The sequence below is a fragment of the Anomalospiza imberbis genome, chromosome 6 (genome assembly GCF_031753505.1).
Source record: "Anomalospiza imberbis isolate Cuckoo-Finch-1a 21T00152 chromosome 6, ASM3175350v1, whole genome shotgun sequence".
In the NCBI taxonomy this organism is placed as follows: Eukaryota; Metazoa; Chordata; class Aves; order Passeriformes; family Viduidae; genus Anomalospiza; species Anomalospiza imberbis.
In genome coordinates, this window is record NC_089686.1 from 4,659,280 (window position 1) to 4,679,029 (window position 19,750).

The window sequence follows — 19,750 nt, forward strand, 5'->3', positions numbered from 1 at the left end:
TACCCCCCAAAATTGTTGTCTCCCCAGCCTGCTCCCCATGCACCCAGCAGGATGAATGACTGAGGTACCACACACAGCTGTTGGACTGGAAGACTGAGCATGAGAGCAGCATTTTGAAACCAGGATGTCCCACCTGTCCTAGTCCAGGTGACCCAGGGGGCTCACAGGCGAGTGCCTGGGCTCTGCTGAGCAGGGGTTGCTCAGAGCTGACCATCACATCTGATGATTTAATGACCAGAGCAGGCCCTGACCCTCTCAAGAGAGAGCTCACCTCAGGAGGCGCTCCTCAAAGTCCTCTCTGCCTTGCAATCCTACTGACACTTCCACAAGACATTTCCCCACCATCTGACAGGCCTTTCCACCTCCACAGGGAACCAGATCCTGCTCCAGCCCCTCCTCAACCTCTACTCCCTCCCACTTTTCCAAAGGCTTAGAGGGATTGACTCTCAGCAGATGTGGGGTCTGCCCTTACTTTTCTGCTCACTTCTCCTTTGGCAACAGTCACTGTTCCTTGCAGGAGGGATGATTCCCCACAGAACAGCGATTCCCACCTCAGAAGCGTGGATGTTTTGCATGTCAGATTGAAGTAATTCCACAGTGGGAAGCAGAGCTCAATGGTGCAGCCCTTTTCCTGGCTATTTTGACAGCATTTCTGGGCAAAACTACATTATTCTCCCCTGCCTGTGACACCTCAAGCACTGTGTCCCTCAGTACTCAGGACTAACAGGGCACCTCCACAACCCCCTGCACCCATCTGTGCTATGGATTCACCTTTCTCCCTACAGCCAAGGGTTCCCAGTGGGGTCATCTCACCCCCCACAGCTGACATCTCCCCAGCTCTTGCTGTATTCCCACTGTTAGCCACGAATCCCTCAGCAATGACTGCCACCTGCTCCCCAGCCTTTAGGGCCTTTCTGTATTCCATGGTTTGGAGACCAGTTGCCCACAGAAGCTGTGGCTGCCCCATCCCTGGAAGTGTTCCAGGCCAGACTGGAAGAGGCTTGGAGCAACCTGGTCTAGTGGAAGGTGTCAGGGTTGGAAAGGTCCCTTGAAAGTGCCTTCCAACCCAAACCATTCTGTGATTCTGTGAGACAAGACCCATCCAGATCCCCCAAAGGTGCTGTTGTTCACGCAGCTTTCAGGGGCTGAAAATGCGTTTTCCAGTGGGGTCAAGGGGCACAGAAGCTCCATTCTCATCCCTATGGGAATGCAGCCTTGGAAGGAGAAGAACCTGGAGCTAGTGTCCTTCCAAGAGGAGGCAGAAGCTGGGGAAGTGTCTGACCTGCCTCTTCTCTCACCTCCTTGCACACTGACCAAAAGCCAAGAGATGCAGGCAGGAGCACCTGTCAGTAGGTGAGCGCTGGTATTTATTGTGCTGTAACAGACAGTGCTGGTTGAAAATGGACAAGGAATTTTGTGGTGGAATCAGTGCTGAGGCCATTCCTGTGTGTCTCCAAGCAGCGTGGAGCAGAGCTGAAGGAAGAAAGGGGTGAGAGTGGGGGCACTCGAGGGCAGAAATGTGCTTCAAACTGTGTCAAGAGCCCAGTACACGGGCACTTCTGTACACGGGCAGCCAGGGGTACAGTTCAGGCTTACAACTCATTAATTAAGCAGAGCAGCTAATCTTAGCACTAACGAACTCTAGCTCAGGTAATGTAACATTTAAAATGAATTGGACAGAAGTCATTCACAGTAAAGATTTCCATTCCTGGGATGGGTGAGAGCTATTGTTATGATTGGATTACTGCCAGCCAGGACCAAAACAGTACACCAGGGCAAGAGGAAAATAATCATCCACATGGATCAGCTCCAGCTGTGGCTCTGAATGAGGCGCCGGGGGCGAGTGCGAGATCTCCACTACTGTATCAAAACAAACACCACGGGTGGCACACGTAGAGCATAGCATTGTCATTGTCACTGGGCTGGGGACACCACCCCTGCCCGGGGCAGCCGAGGCAGCAGCGCTGCAGCACAAAAGTCACTTGTTCTTCTTGCCCCCCTCTCTCCCTCCTCTGAAAAGTCACGGGCTCTCCCAAGGGCACCGCAGTTCCACTCAAAATTCGTCTTCAGAGCTGTCGGCCAAGAGCATGACTCGGTCCTGCATGCTGTTAAATTCCCTCTGCTGGGGTAGGAGAACAAACATCAGAGAGGCAAAAAGGAACCAAATGAAGAGAATTCAGATGCCCCCATCCCGTAACCGAGGTGCCCCAGCTCAGACAGACCCCAGCCAGGCTGTGTTTGCCGTCCAGCCAGAAGGGTTCACAGTTTCCATACCTTCCCCTGGCAGCTTCCATACCTTCCTTTTGTGTCTCTTGGAGCCGTTTCTCCTCCGGCGATTCATAATCTTGATGCTGTAGAGCGCTCCCAGGATGAAGAGGGCTCCAGCTATCCCAACTCCCACAGGAACGAGCATCCCTGACATGTATCCTGCCTAAATGGAGAAGAGAGGAGCAGAGCAACACTCCCAAAGCCGTCCTTTCAGAGCCATTTTCACCAGCCAAGGACTGCAATATATCCCTACAGTGATTTCCTCAAAGTTTACTGGATTTGAGCCCCCATCACCTGCCTGCACAGGATGATTCCTCACTCCAGGAGCAAGCTGGTCACCAGCACAACTCAGCTTTTCCTGAGAGATATTTACTGGTGACAGCTGAGACCTTGCAGTCCCTGCCTGCCTTTAGGAGAGGGACATATCTCTCAGAGATGGGCAGTTGTGTGCTGGAATCCTCATCTGGGTGGAGGGATTATAAAACAGAGGATGGGGCAAGTAAGAGTGGTGCTGATAAATTCAGTTGGGAAGAGGAGGGAATGGTGTCAACAGGTTTATTTGCTACACGACCAGCTGGCTGGGAGTGGGGGGAATGATTTTTGTTTTGAAGGAAAACCTTGGCTGCCAAAGGAAGGTGATCTCAAGGTCTCCCCAGCTTTGTACTCAAAATCCTTGAGCCAAACACTTTGGCTTTGCATGGGAAGGGGCTCCCTGCATGGCAGCAGGATGGTGACATAGAGGGAGGGCACACACACCCCTCAGGTGGCCTTAAGGGGAGCACAGCAAAAATAAACCAGCCCTAATTCAATCACTGTGATCCACATGTCTGCACTGCCCACTAAAATAAAAATCAGCATGGCTAATCTAAAATTACACATCTAAACACTCTAAATCCCCAGGAAAATATCCCCAAGTGCTTCCTATTTTATATTTTGCTGCTTTAAATGAAAATGAACCTAAGTTTTAAAGTGCCAGATTGCTTCAGAATCCTCACCTAATTTGGGCCGGTGGGCTCAGTGTTGCAAGGGAGGCAGGTACAGCCTGGCTCCCCCCTCTGTAGCTCTGCCTCTCCTCACACTGCAGCCACAGTCCTCTGCTGTGCCACTACAGCTTCACCCTTTGCCTGCCACACCCCCCAAAAATCGATTTTACACCTGCCATGGGACACAGGCACCAATTCTGAAGACTATCAGACAGCTCCTAGCCAGACTCAGCCCATTGCTTACAACAACCTGTCTTCATCTGTGCTCTCAAAACACAACACAGCACACACACCATAATTACTTCTCCTCCATAATCCACTGAGTGGGAGGGGGAAAAAAAAGCTATTCAAGATGTACTAGCCTGCCTTTGTACACTTACCTGGAGAATGGCAACAACTGCTTTCATCTGGGGCAGGCACGATGCCAGGGAGGGCTGGTTTGCTCCCCCAAGCCCCTCCAGATCCTGCTCAGTGCTTTAAACAATAACAGCTCCTCTGTGTTTGGATCCTAAAGCTTGAGGGATCTTCAGCTGCATCGTTCAGATTCCCTGAACACCTCCCAGAAACCCCAGCCCTGTTCAGCTCAGGTGCTGGGAAGGGGCTGCATGCCTTAGCCCAAATCCTGAAAAAGGAGTTAGTGAGGACACAGCTGAAGGCTGTGTCTCTGTGAGGCAATTAAGGTGCCTTAATTGGGTGACCTAATTAGTGCAGCGTGGGTTTTTCTATTTCTGGAACTTTGTTGCTGGCATGGGCAGTGAGGGGAGGCTGCAAATGGCTTTCAGCTGCTGCCCAGCTGAGTTTCCATGTCAGAAATCACAATGAACTCCTCAGCCTGTCTGTGAGCCTTTTTCACACCTGAGCAGCCCATGGCCTTTCACAGGTTTCCCCCAGCCCCCAGATCAATGTTTTATACCCCAAAAACCTGTGATGTGATGCAAATCCAGGCCTTCTGTGTCTTGCAACTCAACTTCTGAGGGCTTCTGCACTTTCTGGATTGAAAACCCCATTTCACAGGCCAGAGCCACATTTCAGCCCTTTATGTGGAAAATGTAGCTTCTTTAGGGATGCTTTTAATACACCCAATCCATGCTGCTGCCCTTCCTGGCCCTGCTGGGCTTTGAGATAACAGCAGGAGAACGTGAGAGGAACTCCATGTCCATTATTTGCCACACCAAATGCAGCATTTGCACAGATTACAGGAGGCCAGACATAAATCTGTCCCTGACCCTGTGCTCCTGGTCCCACCGCCCCACACCTGAGGGACAGGGAAGGACATTTCTCTTGCAGATGTGCTGGGATTCTCATCTGGGTGGAGGGATTATAAAACAGAGGATGGGGCAAGTGAGAGGGGCACATTAGACTGGTGCTGGTAAGCTCAGTTAGGAAGAGGAGGGAATGGGGTGAACAGGTTTATTTGGAAGTGATTTGCTGGACCAACACCTGGCTGTGGGAGTGGTGGGGAGTGTTTTTGTTGGGCTTTTTAAAGGAAAAATGCGAGCCAGGTGAGAGATCCCAAAGGAGGGAGGTGGCTCAGGAGTGAGTCTCCCCTTCAAGTGGACACCAGTGGCTGCTCAGTTACAGCAGTGCTTGTGCTGGGCACTGCCACACAGCCCAGGGTCTGCCTGCACGAGGTTCAGACTCTCCAGAGCTCTGCTGGAGACAGGAACGTGCAGCTCCTCTGCAATGGGGAAGGACAGAGGTGGCCAACAAGGTGACAAGAGGAAAGATGTGAGAGCTACAGCTTCAGGGAGAAGACGCTGATGTGCCACGTGTTGGCATGAGCAGGTGACCTGTGCATGCTGCAATCCCTCCAGACACACAACCAGCCTCGGGGGCTGCTCTTTACCTTGGCTGGGAAAACCATTCTCTGTCCTTTCAGCATCTGCTCTGGATGAATCCCAGGCCAAGGAGACTCTAGACTTGCTCTAGACTTGCCTCCGTCCTAGTGCAGGCAGAAAGGCAACTCAACAAGGGCTGGGCAGGAACCCACCTGAAACCCTCCCAGCCCCCAGCCCTGGAAAACAGACACCCAGACCCTGTTTCTCTGCTCTGATTTGATGGCAAAAGTGCTGCTGAAATTTGGTGTGGAGCACATGGGAGGGCTGGGCTGGCTGGGTGAGTCTGCCTGAGCTTAGAGATGTGATTTCAGAGATCACTCCCACTTCTTGTGATGGCTTTTGTTTCTACTGACTCTGATCCTGTTCAAGAATTTCCAAGGCCTGTTGAGTCACAAAATGTTCTTGCTGTCACTTCATTTCCAGCTTCATGGCTCTGCTGTCAGCAACACAACACTTGGAAGGCTTCACAACCATTCTGAAATGTCAGTATTTGCTCCAGGGCAGCAGAGCTCAAAAAGCCATCACTGCCTGTGGCTGGTGCAGCTCTTGATTCCGTGGACCAGCCCCCTGTGATGCCAGGGAGGAAGGATCAGGGTCTGGTACCTTCTTTATCAGTTTTACTGTGTTTGAGCGTTCTCCTTGCAGGGATTTGCAGCACGTGCAGGTGGGAAAGGCCTCGTCCAGAGGCACTGGCATGCAGCCTCTCACCAGAGAGCAGCACCAGAGCCTCTTGATTTGGATCCAGAACTGAGCTCAGCATGTAGAGAGAAGGGGTGGAAGTAAGTTCTTTACCCTGGGGTCCCTGGAAACATTCCAGGTCAGGTTGGACAGGGTCCTAAACACCTGGTCTGGTGAAGATATCCCTGCTCAGTGCAGAGGGGCTGGACTAGATGGACTTCCAAAGGTCCTTTCCAACCAAAACTATTCTAGGATAAGTTAAGGGGAAATAAAAAAAAGTAACTCAGGTTATCAGACAAGGTCATTTTCTGGTGCAGAGATATCAGTCAAACACTTCTGTCCCTCCTGCCCTTAGTTACAACTCATTAGGGATTTATTGTGGATTCACACCACTCTATACCAGCAGCATCTGGTTCATTTGCCTCCCAGAAAAAAAAAAAAAATTAAGCCCTTTCTCAACTGTCTGTATAGAGATAAAGAACTGCACTGACATGAATTTATTTATTCCTGCAAGTAAAAGTGGCTTTGCTTTGAAAGGAACTGAAACACTGAGCCTCCTACCTTATCTTTCAGCTTCTCCATCCAGCTTCTCACTGAAAAATAAAGAAAAATAAAAGCTGCAATCATGTTACTTCTATTAATTAGTAATAAACTATAGTGACAACATTAAAATAGACAGCAATTAAATTGACAAGATGATAAGGCTGAAAATTAGATTTCCTCTTTTCTCAGTCATGAGAAAAAAGCAAATGCAGCAAATCAACACAAGAAACCCTTGGAGTGAGTTGGCAGGCAAGTAGCTCACCTTTGGCTGAGCAATTCACATCTTCAGAGTGATTTAAAAAGGAAAATAAAAACCAGTATTTCAGGCCGTGGATTTCTGACCATCACTTCTCACACACACACCAGGGTGTCTGACCAGGAGAAAACCTTGCAGTGCAGCTGTCCCCTTCCAGTGGCCTCCTCTGCGTGGATGTTCTTCCCTGTATTTTGTATAGCCTGTAATGATGGCTAAAAATGTATTATTCACTGCCTTTTATTCCCCTGATTTTCTGGAAGAGTCACTGCCTGCTCTGGGAAGCCTCCAGAGGGCTGGGATGGCACTGGAGGTGTTAAATCACTAACCCAAGCAAATTTGTACTGCCAGCACTGCGACTTTCTTCTCCTGACAGTTAAATATGAAATATGACAGCTGGGAATTAAAATTGTGTAATGGCAGGTGCTTTGGGATGAAATATTCACTGATCTCAAAGAGCTGCACGGGCTCAGCAGTGGGTGCAGGAGTCACTAACACCACAGGGCACTGGGTGTGTCTGCACTGCAACCGAGGGCAAAATGCCCACAAGGATCTGCCAGATTTTAACAAATTCCTGCTCATAGGTAAGACGCAATAAACGGTTAAATATTGGGTTTTTGGAGGGCTCAGCAAGTGTGTTTGATCAAGGATTCTCATCTCTCCAGGAGGGCAGTGCTACAGGCACAGGGGACTCTTGGATGCAGCAATGTCCTTCTGAGGGATATTTTTTCCAGGGCGTGTTAAATCCCAAATGTAACACAAAGGTTATGGATTTAGACCTGATTTCCAAGCCTGCTTTGTTATGAAACATCCCCTCAAAGCTTGAATGAGCAATATCAGTGTCTGCAGGTGCACCTGCAGCACTCAGAGCACCCTTCTGAAAGGAGCCTTGCTGTGAGTGGGGAGGGGGCACAGGAAGGCCAGCAGCAAATGGTTATTTTATGTCTCAGGTACAACACAAGTTCAAAGCCATTTGAATACTCCCTTTGAAGTGTTAGTAACATAACACCTTCCAAACAGAAGGATCCCAAATTAGCTAAGGGTGAACATGTGTGAAAGAGGCACAGGTGCACTCATCCCTGATGGGGAGCTGAGAAAAAAAAGATGAATTATCCAGGAAAGGGACACATGCAGCACTAGAAGAGGACAAGAGGTTTTGTTTTATCAGCTCTCCCCATCATTAGTCCTGGCCTGCATAGGCTAAACCACACAAAACTCAATCTATGGAGGTGCCACCACAATCCTCCTCTGCCAGCTCAAGCCTGCATGCCCTGGATTCACAGAATTCACAGAACCACTGGGTTGAAAGAGACCTTCAAGACCATCGAGTCCAACCCAGCCCCAACACCTCAACTCAACCCTGGCAGCCAGTGCCACATCCAGGCTTTGTTAAACACACCCAGGGATGGGGACTCCACCACCTCCCCGGGCAGAACATTCCAGAACTTTATCACCCTTTCTGTAAAAAACTTTTTCCTGATATCCAACCTGTATTTCCCTTGGCACGGCTTGAGGGAACTCCCTGTGGAATCCCAGAGAGGAAGGAAACCCATGGCTGCCCTGGGCTGGGTCTCCAGGTGTGACACTGCCAGGAGGAGTGGTGACAGTGGCTCAGCCACACAGAGCTTGGGGACAGCGTCCACACATGCACCCACAGTGCTCAGCTGGCCCAAACCTGAGCACAAAGCCTATTTTTACACCTCTCCCAACAATTCCACGGGAGCAGTGATCTCATCAATAGCCGACCCACTTTCCTGCAGCTGAACAACGGCAGCAATTAACTCCAGAGCATTTCTGCCAAGGCGGAGGCAGGGGCTGAGCTAAGGATATTCTATTACCTATTTTTAATGAACAAAGATTCTGGCTTTGTTCCCCTCTGCTCCACCAAACAACAGCAGCATGCCCGCTGGGGCCCACCAGCTCGATAGTACAAATCTTTATTTGCTATTACACGTTTGTTATTAAACCCAGTCTTGTTTTCAGCCATGAGGTGCCTTTGGAAATCAACCCAGGCCACAGGAAAAACCACCCAAGGTGATTCTCCCTGACTAGGTGCCTCTCCAAGGGATGCTCTAATGCAGCCACAGCCTCTGACCTCTGCTAGAGGAAAATAATGGCCCCAAATTAATGAGATTCAGGCAGGAGGTCAGAAACCTTCAATGCTCTGGCAGGACTGCACCAGGAAGGAGCAGAGAGTGTGGAGCTGTCACAGCCAAGGTCCCAGACCTGTCAGGCTGGGGCCAGGACAAGTCAAGGAGCACTGGGTTACCATGAATTACAAACACTTCTCATGTCACCAATGCACTGTTCTAACACCTGGCAGGAGGTCACAAGCCACTGTGTCACCAAAACTGAGAACTCGCTGCTCCAGGGATTTAGCCATCTGTGTGTGGCTAGGAGACAGAGCATTATTCCAAGGCAGAACTGATATCTATGCTAAGCAGCTACCATCAATTAATTCAGGGCTTCAAACTCTAATTATGCAACAGAATCCATAATTAATATTCTGGCTTGGTCTTGGGAGAGGAACGTTGTGGCTGGCACCTTCCCATGAAAATGCAGCACTCTCCAAGAACACCAGGTGACTTGAGGGCAAGCAAATAATTAGTAAGAAATACTCTAGTCCATGTATTTTTCATCATCCCCTTTATTCCTCCTTTCTCTGATCGCTGAATGTCCTGAAGAAATCCCAAGAGTCTCTGGGTGTGAATTACTAACAAGTGTCTGCAGTGCTGGCTCATCTTCCACAGCACTTTTAGGATGGTGACCGCTCCAGACTCTCTGCCTCAGCTTGATTTTGATCCCTTGGTTTCATGGGGAGCTAAGTAAGATGAGTGTAGAGCACTTCTGCAAATTACATCCATAATCTGACATTTCCTCAGTGATTTATATAATGTCTGCATCTCTCCAAATTAATTTTAAATAACATATAGCTTAACACTAAGCCAGTCAGGAGCACAGAGGAGGAGCATGCTTGTCTGGCCCTGGCCTCAGAGCAGCCCAGGATGAATTCAGACAGTTACAGATGCAATGTGCTATTTTTAGGCAGTTTTACCCAGCTTTCCCCTTCTAAATGTGCAGCCAGCTATTCAGAAGCTCTGGTGCCAGCTAAAGAAGTGAGGCTGGTCTGCAGAGGTAAGCAGCAGCCTGTGGTGTCTGCCTGGCCCAAGGGGACAGTCACAATCCCCCGTGAGCAAAACCCTTCTGGAAGTTCAGGTTTTGGCAGATGCAGGAGGCTCAGGAGGGGACAGCAGGTGACACCTGAGGGTATATGGCACTGCATGCCCAAAACCAGATGCTCTGAGGTCTCCCCAGAGCCTTCTCTTCTCCAGGCTGAAAACTCCCACCTCTCCCAGCCTGTCTCCAGCCCTAAGAGCATCTTTGTGATCTCCTCTGGACTCACTTGGATCCAGATCCTTTTTATGTTGAGACCTTCACCGCTGATCTCCCTCCCCTCTGCTGTTCCAAGGACTGTCCATCTTCAGACAAGTTCTTGTTCATTTTCCAGGTCCCTGTGCCCCCCTCTGTCCTGGCAACTGCAGGGGGCTGGGTGCCAGAGCCTGGCTCTGCCTTTCAGCCTCACCACAAGGCACCATCAAATCTCTCACCAAAGGCTTTTCCCTGCTTCCCTCTCCGCCCTCCTCTGAAATCAGGAGCACAAGTCCTCGGGGCCTCTTGCTTTGCCAACTTTTAGTAATCCTAATTGCCTAATTATCCACTCCAGTGCAATGATAAAGCTGTTTAATAATTCTGTTCTTTTCTCATTCATTCTCTCCCTTCCCAGATAAGAAAATGCAAAGACTTCTGGTGGAGATTTCAATCAATAATTCATGCCCTACTGCCATCAGTTGTGTCTCCTCCCTCCCCTCTTGAATGCCCTGCTGCTTTGTCTTGTCACTTTGGTTTCATCTAATCAGCTTGTTTTAATCATATCCTCTCTTTTAATCATCAGTTAAAGCAATTCTGTTTTTCCATGGCACATTATCACTCATCCCTGCAGATGTTGCCTGGTTTTCAAATCCAGCACTTACAGCTTCATTCCAGAACTCCATCCTGCTACTGATGAAGGTTCATCCATCACCTTTCCTTTTAATAACTCTCCACCACGACCCCCAGACCAGTGGTGAAAATGTGGCACTGCCAGGGATGGGGGAGCCTCAGCTTCTCTGGGCACCCTGTGCCAAGGCCTCACCACCCTCACAGGGAAGGATATTTTCCTTATATCTACTCCAAAGCTGCACTCTCTCAGCAAAGGAGAGCTGGTTAAAGTGCAGAAAATAAGGAAAAGATTGATTACTTTCAATCAGTCTGTATACACCAAGCAACCTGCCCTGTTCCATTACAGATTTCATCCCTTTCTCTTGCAGGTTAAACTTTTTTCCCCAAATGAGACTTGTGAGAACAATTTTGCAGAAATGCTTCGTGCTTCATCTGCTCAGCTCTGACAACTTAATGGCACAAGGGTGCAGCTGCTCCTTTCCCTTAAAAAAGCACAATTTTCAATTTACTTACTAGCACAAATAAATAATAAAGAAAATGGCATCTGCCTGGAAGGCAGCATATTTTTAATTCCAGAACAACTACACCTACCTGATGGGAATGTTGATGCATGAATTGCCAAACTTGAGAAGACTTGAACAGCTGGATAATCAAACAAAAGTCAAACTGACAATTACCATTTATGTATTCAGATAAAAATTTTGCTCGGGTGAACTTTGAATTAACCCAGTGAACTTTAATAGCTACCCTGGCACTGTCTGGTCCCTGAACTGCACCATCTGCACCCTTTTCCCTGCCCGTCCAGCTGCAACCCAAGCCTGGTTGCAACCCAAGCCTGCCTCAACCTGCCCAAATCCTTTGGAAAAGAAATGGAGATGGGGAGACAACTCACCACACTCACCCAGAAAGCAGGAACTAAAATGGGCTTCCCAACTCCTTCCCTGACCTTTTGACACTCCTTTCCCCATGGCATTAGGTCTGGTTCCTCCTTTTCCTTTCCCCATGTACTTTTTAAGCTGTTTTCCACTTTACCTGACCACAGTAAGTAGCCCCTTGCTGAGGCTGGCAACGGCACTGCCCTTGTGCCTTGGCATTTCTCTGTAAACTCAGTTCTTCTGTGGGGCCTTCAAAATGCATATTGACATCTGCACACAATTTGTTTCTCCCTCAGTGGCCCCAGACAGGCACAAGGTGTTAAAACCAAGCCAAGGTACAAAACCTCCCATTATCCTAAAAGGCATCAGCAGGACGTTGCTGTGAACTGGCTGTCACAATTTGTTGTATGATTAAATATTTACTGATCACACTGTGTTCAAAAGCTGTGTCTGCTCTGGGAGAGGAAATGCAAACTTTGTTTATGGAAATGGCAACGCCTCTGCTGGAGCACACGTGGATCAGCTTCTCCCTCACTCTGCCCTGGCACAGCTCCTGGAGCAACACAGGGAGTTGCCAGCAGTGAGAACCCACCCTGCCTCAGCTCATGGGCTTCTTGTCTGCTGAAAATGTTCATATTCACCAGCTTTCAGAGAAACACAGACTGGTCTGGGTTAAAGGGACCTTGAAGACAGGCTTGTTCCACCCCCACACCTTCCACTATCCCAGGTTGCTCCAAAGCCCCTCCAACCCGGCCTTGGGCACTTCCAGGGATGGACCAGCCACGGCTTCTCTGGGCACAGAACCTGTGCCAGGGCCTCCCCAGCCTCACAGCCAAGAATTCCTTCCCAATATCCCATCTAACCCTGCCCTCTGGCAGTTTGAAGCTATTCCCTGTGTCCTCTCACTTCATGTCCATGTCCTAAGTGCTTCTCCAGCTCTCTTGGAACCCCTTGAGGCCTTGGAAGGGGCTCTAAGGTCTCCCTGGAGGTTCCTCATCAAAGCTGTATCCTGCTGAAGATGAAAAACCTTTCTTTACTCATGGAAAAACCTTTCTTTACTTTGCAGCTTCAATAACTTTTTTAAGGTGTCATTTGTGTGCTGTTTATTTACATACCACTACCCAAATAGAACTACCTAGAAGCAGCAGCTGAAGAGCCAGGTTCTATGAAAGAATGCTTTCCAGGCTTTTCCAGAGCACTGATATATCTCTTCCAAAGTTTTTCCGATCCCTGCACTCTCAATTCTACAATTTTGCTGTACAATTATTTTTTTTTCTCAGAGGTCTCCAGTAAAAAAATTTATTAATGGCTTATTCTTCCACTTAATGGTGATTCATCCACTGGAGCAGGTGAACTTCTTCAGTCAGTTTTCTTAAAAAGTCTGGGACAAGCCCCATGGAAAAATCTTGCTCCCAGCAGTTAAAATTCGGTGAAGTTATCAAGAACTAGAATACAACAGAATATAATCCAACAAATTTAATGATTGGCATGGCTTGTGCAGAGTTACAGGGCAATGCCTTGAGGAGAAACATTACCCTTCCCCAGCAAGTGCAGTCAAGGCCAGGTTGGACAGGGCTTGGGGCAACCTGGGCTAGTGGAAGGTGTCCCTGGCCACCACCCTGCAGAGGGGTGTGAACAGAGAGCGTCTTTGAGGTCACTTCCAATCCCAACCATTCTGAGATTCCACGATCTCAACCTTACTGGCTGATTTTTGGAGAAGCTTCAAGGTGCACTGCAATCCTTACTTTGCAGATCCTCAGAGCCTTAATTTCCTGATTTGTACAGGATATTACATTACAGTGGCCACGGATGCAGCCCTGGAAGAGAAATCCTCCCTCCTGCCAGCAGGCTCCGTGTTGTGCTGTCAGTGTGCCCCAGTCCCCTCGGGGTCAGAGGGAACCAGCAGGTCAAACACGGGGAAAACTGCACCATCCCATCCCAGACACCAGAGCTGAGCTCACAAACCATGTAGGGATCTCTGTCCCTACCCCAAGGCAATATTTTAGCTCTTTCTGGCACCAAGTCCCTCTAAAATCAGTGCTGGTTTTGAGGGATGACTGGAGGGTTTGACCCTGTAAATTTACAGGAAAAAAGCCCAAGATGGAATCTGGTCCTGTGCTGTCTTTTAATGCCCATTTTTCTCCAAGCCTGTTTTCTGCTCCATAACCCAGCAGCCTCTCCCATAGTCTGGTGTAAGACTGAACAGATTCTGGCAAAGACAAAATAGATTTTTGCAAATGAAAAACTAAATGTCAGGTCGCAGTGACGGGAGGAGTGGAAAAGGTGGAGAAGCTGCAGGTGGAGAGCACCTCATACATCCCTCTGCTCCAACAGCATCTAATTTCAGCTGGAGAACAGCAGCAGAACGGTGGTGGCTGTTATGATGCCTTGAGAGGCTGAGAGGCTACCTGGAACAGAGGCTGGGCAGAGTTAAAGGAATAAAGGAGGGATTTATTAAAAGGCCTTTGAGGGATACACCTTGGGCAGTGCAAGAGCCCAGCTGTGGCTACACCCAAGGTGGACCAAGATGGACCCTGGGTCAGGAGTTTTCACACTTTTATAACTTTTGGTCCATTTCCATACTGGGGTTAATTGTCCAGTTACAGCTCCAGGTTGTGCAGTCCCATCCTCCCAGAGTGCTCTCCTCAATTCCCTGTTGTTTGCACTTCTTGGGGCTGAAGCTGCAGCGGTGTCCTTGGTTCTGGGGCTGGAAAAGGATTGTTTTGTCTAAGCTGTGAGGAGAACTTGCTGACACTTCATGTGAAGGTCAGAGTCACACATGAAGGCAGTCCAGAATCTGGAAAATGTGAAAGCTAAAACTTAAGGCATCAGTTACTTGATTAAATACCTTCCAAAGCTCCAGCTGAATCCACATGATACTCCCCTATACTGAGAGGAGAGGGCATTCCTCATTCAGCCCTCCCTAGATGCAAACCACAGAGATCTTCCTGCCCTCCTGACAGAGCTCATGGCCTTATCTACTTTAAAGGATCAGCAGCTACACGGCAAAATTTCTTTTTGTGCTTCAGTTTATGTCTGAAAAGAATCTCGGTTTGTTTTTTTCCTTCCATAAAGAAGGAAATGCCATTGCTTTCGTTCTTCCATAAAGAACAAAAGTAATTTTCAGAATCCTATTTCCTGGGACACTGTATGAAGGATTTGCCAGCAGCAAGGGCTGAAATAGGGAATTTTCCATTTCTGTGTTTAAAAAAAATGGATATCTTTTTCTTATTTCAAGTTTTGGCCTTTATTTCATCTGTCAAGATGCAGCACTCCCCATGAAATGACATAAAGATCAATAAAGGGCTAAATGGTTGGAAACAAAAATGATGGAGTTGACCTTTGAAGGAAAAAACAGGTATTGGACTGTGTTTTCAGCCAACAATTATTCCACTAATTAAACCACAAAGTCCTGAGCATCGATTAGATGCTAAAAATAAGATCTGATTATCACAGAGACTCATTTTCCTGCAAATCTTGAGAAGAGCAGCATTGTCCAGTGTTAGTCACAGAAGGAAAATGAACTTGCTTATGTTTGCTAACAGGACAAGTCTTATCCCACAGTTCTCCTGCATCCAGAACTGAGCAACAGTTCCCACTGTGATTCTCTTGTGATCAAACACCAAATGGAGCCTTAAAGTTCCTGACACCTGTCCCTGACTTCTTGTATAACTGCGGGCAAGTAAATTGGTCTCTTATTCCATTTTCCATCCTTACTGTGGGACTATTAAAGATATAATAGCTCATATCTAGTAGGTCACTTGTGTTTCTTTTCCTTGTGTCAGAGGCTCTTCCTTCATCGTTTAATAGCCCCTTCTGTAACACCTCCATCTGTGTGGGATCTTCTGGGAGCTAAGACAGTACAAATACTAAATCAAAATGGGATTTTTTGGAAACAAATGTTCTTTAGGATGCCATTATTTTAAGCATCCTGTTCCAACCCTCCTGCCATGGGCAAGGACACCTTCCACTGTCCCAGGCTGATCCAAGATCCATACAATCTGATCTTGGACACTTCCAGGGAATCCAGGGGCAGCTACAGCTTCTCTGGGCACCCTGTGCCAGGGCCTCACCACCCTCACAGGGAAGAATTTATTCCAAATATCCCATCTAAACCTGCTCTCTGTCAGTTTTCCCAAAACTATTCCCAACTGCTTTTAACATTCCAGGTACTCCTATGGGAATGGGCCCTCAGAAAATTACAGAGAAAAAAAGGGAATGAGCAAAGGGCAAAGCAAACCAAGTGAGGAGAGAACATGGACACAGCAGGATCTCATGAGTTGCACAGTGATTTTACACACTGTGCTTACACTGCCAGTGAGTTTTTTCTCTGTCTACAAATGGCTGAGTCAGTGACAGATTTTATCCCCTAAAAACCCAGGAAAACTCCAGGAATTGCAGCACTCCTTGGAGGGCAGGAAGGTCACAGGAGAGCCAGGTATTGGCAGATTGCTGCTGAGGCTCTGAGCTCCAGGAAAGCGATGGCACGTGGAAGTGAGGCAGACAGGGAGGCAACGGCACAGGGCATGGAGCCAAAGGGTGGGAATGAGCCTTCCCCTCCCTGCCCTGCTCCTGGAATGAACCCTGCCATGTGCAGTGGGGCAGGGAAGCACCCTGTGCACGTCCCGTTGATGCCTTGTGAAGGCTGACCTAGAACAGAGGCTAGACAGAGCTAAAGAATAAAGCAGGGATTTATTAAAGGTCTCAATGGATCCACCTTGGGCAGCACAAGAGCCCAGCCAGAGCTACACCCAAGATGAACCAAAATGGTCACAAAATGCATGACTGCTCATGGGGTCTCACACTTTTGTAAGTTCTGCTCCATTGGCACATTGCAGTTCATTGTCCCATTCCAGCTTTAGCCCACGCAGTCCCATCCTGCTTGTTTTTCTCTCTCCAGCCCACGTTGTTTGTGCTCTTGGACCTGAGATTTGGATCATTTGTCCTTGGTCCCCATCTAGAGAAGGCATTGTTTTGTCTCCCTGCTCTGTGCAGTGAGCTCACCATCCCCTCATATGAAGCGCAGACCCACACCCTAAAGCAGCACAGAATGTGAAAAACAGAAAAGCTAAAACCTGAGGCATCTCCTTGAAGTGATGATGTAAGAACTGGCTCAAGCAGAACCCAAGCAAACAGGATCTGATGCATCAGGAAGTGTTACTACAGCACTGGCTGAAATGAAATATCCATCAGCCATCATTCTTGTCCTACCAGGCTGCTTGGTGCCTACAGGAACCAGGGTGGCTGTGGGCAACCATCCCTCCCCAGGCACCAGGGTGATGGATCCATTCCCAGGAGAAATCAGCCCCTCCACGGAACACGTGCCCACTGCCTGCTGCTGGCAGGCCCCACACAGAGCCTGGCAGCTGCCTTAAAAGGGTTCCCTAGGGAAAAAGGCTCAGGTTGGGGAACGCTTTGAGGTGATTTTGGAGTCACCTCTCAGGCAAAGGCTTCACTGTGCCCAATGCTGGCAGCAGCCTGAACGCCAGAGGAGCAGAGTGCCTGGGATGGGATAAAACCCAGCACTACAAGTCCTCATATTTTGGCACTGTGACATCCTGCAGCTCTTTTCTGACTGGGGACTGATGTTTCCATGGGAAAATACACTCCCTGGGTTTTTGTCACAAGGCCTTCACACAGATGTGGGCTCACCCCAAGCCAGTGGTGTGGGGTTGGGTCAGATGCTGCTCAGCCTCCCGTGCTCAGAAACCTCAGAATTCTGATTTGTAACTTCAGACACTGGAAACTGTGCAAGGGAAAAGGCAGATTCTGGTGGAGCAGAGAATCATCACAGAGTCACACAATGATTTGGGTTGGAAGGGACCTTAAAGACCATCTTGTTCCACCCCTGCCATGGCAGGGACACCTTCCACTGTCCCAGGTTGCTCCAAGCCCTGTCCAACCTGGCCTTGGGCACTGCCAGGGATGGGACAGCCACAGCTTCTCTGAACTGGGATAGCTGGGACAAACGAGGAAATTCAGTGCCAACCAAAACTGTGGCTCTGCTGTCTTTTGTGTTGTGAGAGTGATGACAAGAAGATGCTGTCCAGAAGGATCTGGGCACCTGGAACACTGCTGAGTGCTCTGGGAAAGTCACTTCATGTCTCTGAGTTGGCTCCCCAAATGTAGAAGAGGGTTAATGGCATCAGCTGCCTTTGTGCAAGACCTGTTTGGATACTATGACTTGTAGACCCCTCCCTAGAGCTGCACAAGGGGGATAATTATTCAGTTCTTTTATTTCTAAACATGCCAGTGCTTTCTGAGCATTGGAAAATGATAGTATCTTGTTTGCCATAAATGCAGTAATTATAGCTAAAACTCTTCATTTACATGGAAATGACAAACAACAAATTAGAATCAAGCATCTACAATTAGGGTAAAAAGCCACAGCAATTTGTTATTCTTCACAAGAAATCATTTTTCACATCATTTACTGGGAAGGAGGTCTCATTATATAATGATATTTAGCTCTTCAACTGCTTTGCAGTTTATTAATTGCACTCACAACAGTTCTCTAATATAAACAAGCATCTTCATCTGCTGGCTGGGAATCCAAAGCTGGCAGCACTGACAGGATGTACCCAGCTGTGCAGTGTCCAGCACAGGAGGGACATTGACCTGCTGGAGAGGGGCAAGAGGAGGCCACCAAGATGATCAGAGGGATGGAGCCCCTCTGCTGGGAGGAAAGGCTGGGAGAATTGGGATTGTTCAGCCTGGAGGAGAGAAGTTTTGGGGTGACCTCACTGCAGCCTTCCAGTACCTGAATGGAGCTGACAGCAGAGGTGGAGAGAGACTTTTTACAAGGGTCTGGAGGGACAGGACAAAGGGGAATAGCTTCAAACTAAAAGAGAGCAGGGCTAAATTATACATTAGGAAGAAAATGCTCCCTGTGAAGGTGGGGAGGCCCTGGCTTCTGCCCACAGAAGCTGTGGCTGTCCTTTCCCTGGCAGTGTTCCAGGCCAGGTTGGATGTGCCTTGGAGCAACCTGGGATAGTGGAAGGTGTCCCTGTCCATGGCAGGAGGGTGGAACTGATGCTCTTTAGGGCCTCTTCCCACCAGAACCATTCTGTGATTCTCTGATTCTATTTATAGCCAAATAGAGACCCAAAGCCACCAAGGAAAACAGAGGGAAAACATGAAAATATCTTCAGCACAGCTACAATTCCGTGGGTATTTCTCAGTAATAATGACCCAGACACCTGATGATTGCAAACAAAAAGGCTTCACTGAGCCTATGCTGGCTGAGGAGAAAGCAAGTTTGACAGACAAAAATTCTTGCAGGAGGCAGAATGTGACTTCTGCTGGTCTATCCAAACGAAGGAGCTACAAATGCAAGGAGCTACTGTCTGTTTGGGCAGACAAAAGGTGGAGAAGGCAGCTCCATTTTTAGCTTGCATGGGGAAAACTGGCTGATTTCAAGCACTTCAAAAGAACTCTGAAGGGAAGTGCTTTGAAGAAGAGGAGCAATTTTGATTACTGGCTAGATGGGCAGCTTCAACGTGTGGGTTATGGTAGGACCTGGCTTTTTTTGATCTGCATTTTCAAAGAGCACAAGGCCAAATTCAACCCCCTGACAAGCAAACCTGGTTTCATGGGGCTGATGGTGCAAAACTACTGGTAGGACTCAGCAGCAAACTGGAGCAGTGCCTGGCCATCATTTGGGAGTCTGCAGCTCCTGGTTCCCCTTCAGATTTTATCCACCCCTGAGAGAGGTGCCCTGGCTTGAGAGGGTAAACTCCAAACTAAATGCTGGAATCTGAAATTCAGGGAATTCTCAGAACTTTGGTCCTGTAAGTCAAAGCTTAGAATTAAACACAGGATTTGATGTGAGACCTTGGAAGAGGCTTCCAAACTTAGGTGCTGGAAGTGAGAATGTGGGTTTACAGTTTCAAGTAGAGACACGTTAAGCTAAGTGGAGGAAAGTTTGGTGTTTTAGAGTTTAAGATAAAGAAAAAATAAAAGCAGTTACAAAGGTAAATAAGGAGTTTAGAATGCTGCACTGTAGGTTTTTGTGTCACAACATGATTGGCTAAGAGAGCTTGCACTGTGCATGAGTCCATAAGACAAAATATTTAAGGATTGGGCCAAAACCATAAATATCCTTGCTGTTAGTGTTTAATTGGTCAATAAATCCTTAAAAGGTCTTGTAACTAAAAATCTTGTGATCTTCTGAACCATGCAGTGAAGATGTGAGCCAAGCTCACCCTTCCTGCCTATGTAGAAGGTAACAAAAATAAACCACATCATCTAAAAAACTCAGAGGTCCCGTCTCTAACTCATTCAAAATTCCTTCAAAAATCCTCATAAATAAGC

General features: G+C 48.1%; 1 protein-coding gene across 3 annotated transcripts in view; it reads right to left on the reverse strand.

The window, feature by feature from the left end:
• Positions 1 to 200: 200 nt before the first annotated feature.
• The window catches only part of ARMH4 (armadillo like helical domain containing 4), a 56,915-nt gene continuing 37,365 nt past the window's right edge, over positions 201 to 19,750 (reverse strand). For 2 of the 3 annotated variants that reach the window (XM_068192090.1, XM_068192091.1), the window contains exons 6-8: positions 6,329 to 6,360; positions 2,297 to 2,431; positions 201 to 2,122 (exon numbers count right to left, since the gene is read on the reverse strand). In XM_068192090.1, the coding sequence (XP_068048191.1) occupies positions 2,054 to 2,122; positions 2,297 to 2,431; positions 6,329 to 6,360 (236 nt within the window). In that variant the 3' untranslated portion in view covers positions 201 to 2,053. The remainder of the gene's footprint in view (positions 2,123 to 2,296; positions 2,432 to 6,328; positions 6,361 to 19,750) is intronic. The other variant, XM_068192092.1, reaches the window with a different exon arrangement.